The following is a 6,000-nucleotide window of genomic DNA, read 5'->3' as shown; positions in this document are numbered from 1 at the left end:
GGGAGGTAGGCGTGGGCCACAGCCAACTGGCTTCTATAGACTAGGGAGGGTAATGATTTTGGTTTTAATCCTAAATCACTGAGACAGGAAGTGAATTACTCTCTCGGAGCCTCAATTTCTACCACGAAAAATACGTTTTTATTACTAACTCCTGTACTAGATTGAGAGTTACGGAGAAGGATTTATCTTTTTATTCATTTCTGCGTCGCCGGCGCCCGACACATGGTAGGCACTTAATGCCTGTTCGGTGAACAAATAAGACTGGGGACTCCTCCACAGACCTCAGTCATTAAGTCAACCAGTCAGCAGAGATTTCCTTCTCCGCGTTCCTTTTCTTCCCTCCCCTTTTCTCGCCCTTCCTCCCTCTCCCCTCCCACGCCCCCTTCCCACTCCTCCCCCTCCTATCTTCTCCAGGCTTCCTCTTCCCCTTCCAGTCCCCGCCCCCCGCTGCGTCGCGAAGGCGGGGAAGGCGAGGCGGGCTTTACGGCAGCCGAGTTGCGGCGGGGCGGGGCGCCGGGCGGGCGGCGCGCTTGGCGGCAGCCGTGGGAGGCAGGCGGGCAGGCAGACGGACTCGCAGGCGGGTGGCGGCGGCCGTGCTTGCTAGTGAGGGCGGGCGGGAGTGACTCACTGAGCGTGTGTGAGGGAGGGAGCGAGCGAGCGAGCAGCCCGCGCCGGCCTTCCGCAGCACCAGCCAGGCCACGCCGCCGCCTCTTCCCCTGCGCCCCGCGCCCAGGCCGGGCCGAGCCGGGTCGGGCCCGGGCCATGCTGCTCACCGTGTACTGTGTGCGGAGGGACCTCTCCGAGGTGACCTTTTCCCTCCAGGTCGACGCCGACTTCGAGCTGCACAACTTCCGCGCGCTGTGCGAGCTCGAGTCTGGCATCCCCGCAGCCGAGAGCCAGGTACGCCGGGCAGCGAGCCGGGCCTGCCCCGGAGCTAAGCCCTCCCCGCCTCGGGGCCGCACTCCCTTTGCTACTGGTGAAGAATTGGGGGCTGGGGTGAGCAGGGATAGCCATTCTCAGGTCACCCCCGCATCCGGGAAGGAGCTGGGGAGCTGGCATCGGTAGCTGCCCTCACACACCCCGAGCGTGGGGTGGGATACGAGGAGAGGGAGCGGAGAACCTGACCGCAGACGCACCCACTGCAGCGTGAGGGGCGCGTGGACTGTAGAGCAGCCCTAACCCTCCTCACCTTTGGCTCTTTGGCCCTTTTTCTGATCCCGAGTGTAGGATATCGTTGTGGACCTCAGAAGCAGCCCTGGGTTTGCTAGGGTTCATACGTCCTGCAAACCAGAAATACCAGTTTGGATCACTGTGGTAGATAGATGTTCCTCTGCTTCTCTCTCTCTCTTTTTTTTTTTTTTTGGAGAGGGTTTCTGCTTAAATATACGCAGTTTAAATGCACAGATTTGCACTTCCGGTGAAAGAAAAAGTTTAAGACTTGCACTACCTCGTTTTGGGGTCTTTGGAAGTGCTCTTTACCCACTACATGCGTTTCTGGTTAAATTCTTTTGAAAAACAGTACCTGTTGGTTCAACTCAAGCTGTTTGTTTCTTTAGGTTCTACCCTGGTAGTAAGCCAGAGGGCCCTTTTTCTTTCAGGCCACAGTTCAGAGTTTGGGTCAGTTCAAAGCTCAATGCTTTAAAAGGATATGTGCTTGGAAACGGCCTAATATCTGCTGTTTGGTGGTTTCATTTCCCTACTCAGCTTGCTTTGCTGGAAAGAAGTTAAACCTCTCATATTTTAACTAAGCAAAGTAATTCTCAAAATGCTTTGGGGCTGCCCCTAGTCTTTATCAAACAGAATCGGTGACAATAACCCTGTAAACTTTACACTAAAACACTTAGATCATGACTTAATAAATTTAGCCTAGAGGACGTAGTCTAAACATTAAGAAAATTACAGAAGTCTCCCAAGGCTCCATCATGTAAATCTTGATTTTCTACTGCAGTTATGAAATAGTTTACAAAACGATTGCCCAACTACAGCTTGTTTTGCTGTGTTATGGTAAACACATGTGTCAATATTTTGTTCAGAAGTATGATTCCTTTACACAATGTGAACTTTAGAACCTTGGCATAAAGCTGTTCAGAAAGAATTTCAAAAGTTAATCCACAAAAGCTCAGGAACCAGTTCCTGTCAGTTAATGCCTCATGTGGAGAACTGGGAAAGGACTGCTTAAATAGAGAAAATCAACTCTTCAATTTTTTTTTCCTTCTTTTTCTTTTTTGTTGAGACGGAGTCTCGCTCTGTCGTCCATGCTGGAGTGCAGTGGTGCGGTCTTAGCTCACTGCAACCCCTGCCTCCCGGGTTCAAGCGATTCTCCTGCCTCAGCCTCCTGAGTAGCTGGGATTGCAGGCGCGCGCCACCACGCCCGGCTAATTTTTGTATTTTTTTTTTTTTTAGTAGAGACGGGGTTTCACCATGTTGGCCAGGCTGATCTCCAACTCCTGACCTCAAGTGATCCGTCCTCCTTGGCCTCCCAAAATGCTGGAATTATAGGCGTGAGCCATCGCGTCCGGACAACTCTTCAATTTTTGATAGTGGCTTTTTCAGTTGTTTTTTTCCTGGAGCTGTTATATTACCCTCGTTGTAGTCACCGGCTGGTAGGGAAAATAAGAAATTAAAATGTAAATTGGTTTTGTTGTTAGTTAGGGCCTGAGAAAAGGCAGAGGTTGAGATTGTTTCCATTCCTGCACTTTTTGTGATGGCTGAACCAAGAAATTTAAGTCAATTAAAGGGATATCTGACACCCCCTTTAATTGACTTAAATTTCTTGTTACAGCCATCACAAAAGACGATTTATTGTGTGGTCAGCCAGGCATTGCCCTCTGCCAGTCGGGAAAGTTAGGAATACCTTAGTAATTGAACATAGGCTAACTCCAAATTATTTCTTGTTCATTACGTCAGTGTTTCGGCATTTACTTCCTTCCCAAGCCAAATTAGCATATAGAAACTTGGGCTCCAACTGGTGTTAAGCCTGTGTTAGATAGCCATAAACAGCTCCTGTTTTTCCAGTCTGTTCTGTTGGCTCCATTGTAACCTGACAACACAGTATCTATTTTAAGGTGTCTGGTGGTCGGTTGTCTTTCACTTGCTTGCCCATCAGGCAGGAACAGGATCCACCCTAGACACTTGAGTCATTTCCTTTCATCAAATCGTAAAAGTAAACATCATTATAGTTTTTACCCACAAATATACCATGTTTACTTACTTGCGTCCCCCCCCCATTACGTCCCAGGGTTCTCTCATATTACTCATCTTCCCTTCCTTTCCTTGACTGTTTAACTCCTCCTGTTTACTTTCTCCATTCCCATTCCTTCACCTCTCATTTCTGACTCCATTTCTTCAAGGAAATATATATATTTTTATGTTCCTGGCTATTTTTTCCTGCCACTATGTGTCCAGACAACTGGTGTCCAAACTTTCATGTATCCCTATCAGTAAAATGTTTCAGATTATGCTCCTGTTATGTATATAATACGTTATATACATGAACTGATACATTTTATGCACTATATATGACCATGTATAATATACACATAACGTGCATTATATGCATATATAGTACATTATATATAAGAAGTAACATTGTACACACACAAAATGGAATTTAAGGAAGGACGAACTAAAATAAATGGAAATGAAAATTCTAATATTTTCAGTTTCTTCCTCCACCCTTAAAGAATTGTCTTGCATGGCTGCCCTACATTGGTGATCACTGGTTTAGAATTCAGTCTTTCACCTGAGTGTCAATTGTGCATAAGCATACAGTTGGAAAAGGTGCTAATTTTTAACAGCTCTAGTCTGATTATAGTAGTTATAATTCAGTGATAACAAATTTAGAACAGAAGCCATCTCTACTTGTACGTGTGATTAAAGCTGGGCATGTTCCGTCTCTTAATAGTGTGGGCTTGGAAGCCAGTCGTGGCTCTGTTTGATGCTTTGATGCAGACTTGCCTGGGTGAACTTCAAACACTTGTCAGAACTTAGCTTCACTTTAAATTAATGTCCTCATATTTTTGAAGCATCCTGATAATTTACCTCTGTAGGTGGCACATGGAAAAAGTAGGCACAATGTATAAGGACCCTCAAATGAAAGGCAAATAATAGCAGTAATTGTATGATCTTGAAAATGCACACAGCGTGATTTGTGGTTTGTAAACCACTGTTTTATCTTATGTGTGTTTGTTTTTTTGTTTTGAGACGGTCTCGCTCTGTCACCTAGGCAGTAGTACGATCACGGGTCACTGTAGCCTCAACCTCCTGGGCTCAAGTGATCCTGCCACCTCAGCCTCCCAAGTAGCTGGGACTACAGGTGTGTGCTCCACCACATCTGACTGATTTTTTTATTTTCTTTGGAGATGGGGTTTCACTATGTTGGCCAGGCTGGTCTCAAACTCCTGACCTCAGATGATCCGCCTGCCTTGTCCTCCCAAAGTGCTGGGATTACAGGCTTGAGCCCCCGCAACTGGCCCCAAATTGATGATTTTAAAGGGTACATAGTATACCATCATATAGATGTATTGTAATTTATTTAACAATCTCCCTTTTATTAAGCATAATACTGGGGAAAATTGGAAGCAGTTATAAGTAACATGGCATGAACATCCGTATACTTAAGGCTGTAGCCTCCATTTCTGTTATTTTCTCAGGATAAATTCTTAGATATGCAGTTGCCAGATCAAAGACATAAAGTCTTTGAAAGGTTTTTAGTAACTGTTGCCGAATTGCCTTCCAGAGAGGGTTATACAAGTCAAATTGGCTATTACATGGGGTAGAATATGTAGATCACTTGGTAGATAGTGGGCATTTGATTAATGGCAATACTATTATGAAGCCATTCAGATGTAATTCCAAGTGTTTTGTAGCCAGTTTATGGTCCTTGTTTTATCTTTATTCTTTATTTTTTAGAGATGGGATCTCGCTCTCACTTGGGCTGGAATGCAGTGTTGCAATCACGACTCACTGTATCCTTAACATGTTGGGATCAAGGGATCCTCCCAAGTAGCTGAGACTTTTTTTTTTTTTTTTTTTTGAGACGAGGTCTTGCCAGTGCTGGGCTTGAACTCCTAACCTCAAGCAGTCCTCCCGCCTCGGCCTCCTAAAGTGTTGGGATTACAGGTGTGAGCTACTGCACCTGGCCTACCAGTTTATGTTCTTTAATGCTAGAAATTTATTGTTAAGCTTTTTGTTAACAGAAGGCTCTCATTCAGAGACCAGAAAACACCTGACCTCATGCTTAAAAGTTCTGGAGTTTTATTAATTAGTCTGTTGTCAAATGTTGATTAAGATTATAATTCAGTCTCTGGGGTGCCTCCTCTGGAGTAAGTACCAGCAGTTGCGCCAGTTTTGCTGATTAAGACTCATAGCTGTATACATTTTCTTGTTGTATGTTCTTATAACTGGCAAAACTTGAATTTTGGGCTTTGTAGCTGTTGAGTTGGGTAACATGCGTGGTGGAAGGATCGAGAATGCTGCCGTGGAACGCCTTTTGTTTTGATTGGTAGAGATTTGAAGCCATGTCTAATAGATACTCATGTTCCGTTGGAAGATCACATGGATTTATTTTGGGACTTTTGCTGCAAAATAATTGTCTGTCTTGGACTCTTAAGCCTGTTTAAACAAAATGAAATCAGTTCTTTGTGGCAATTACAATTTTAGCTGAGCTTTAGTTGATCTCATTTATGTCCTTAGACTAAAACGGAGCACAGCTGCTGCTTCGTCAGTGTGAGGAACGCGTGCTCCTCACCCAGGTTCTTCAGTCTAGTGTTTCCAGGAAATTGGTGCTGGAGCAACATTCCATATTTCATAGACATGCTCAGTGTGGTGATTATCTAGATTTTACATTTGTATTTGTTAGATCATGCTGCCTTCCTTTAAAAAATGATATTGTCTGCTGAGGAAATACTGTGGCAACTAAGCAGTGATGGAATGAAGTATGGCATCTGTGAAGTGGGAGTCAGAGCGGGCAGTTGGTGGTGTTTCCTCATGTTCAGGGCG

At 45.1% G+C, this 6,000-nt stretch overlaps 1 protein-coding gene across 2 annotated transcripts in view; it reads left to right on the top strand.

The window, feature by feature from the left end:
- Nucleotides 1–562: 562 nt before the first annotated feature.
- LOC105473217 (DNA damage inducible 1 homolog 2) overlaps nt 563–6,000 on the top strand; it is a 54,197-nt gene continuing 48,759 nt past the window's right edge. The window contains exon 1 of one of the 2 annotated variants that reach the window (XM_071100214.1): nt 563–900. In XM_071100214.1, the coding sequence (XP_070956315.1) occupies nt 763–900 (138 nt within the window). In that variant the 5' untranslated portion in view covers nt 563–762. The remainder of the gene's footprint in view (nt 901–6,000) is intronic. The other variant, XM_011726884.3, reaches the window with a different exon arrangement.

This window comes from Macaca nemestrina, chromosome 1, assembly GCF_043159975.1.
Source record: "Macaca nemestrina isolate mMacNem1 chromosome 1, mMacNem.hap1, whole genome shotgun sequence".
NCBI classification, from domain to species: Eukaryota; Metazoa; Chordata; class Mammalia; order Primates; family Cercopithecidae; genus Macaca; species Macaca nemestrina.
The sequence above is the reverse complement of the archived record's forward strand: the minus strand, read 5'-3'. Positions and strand labels throughout refer to the sequence as shown.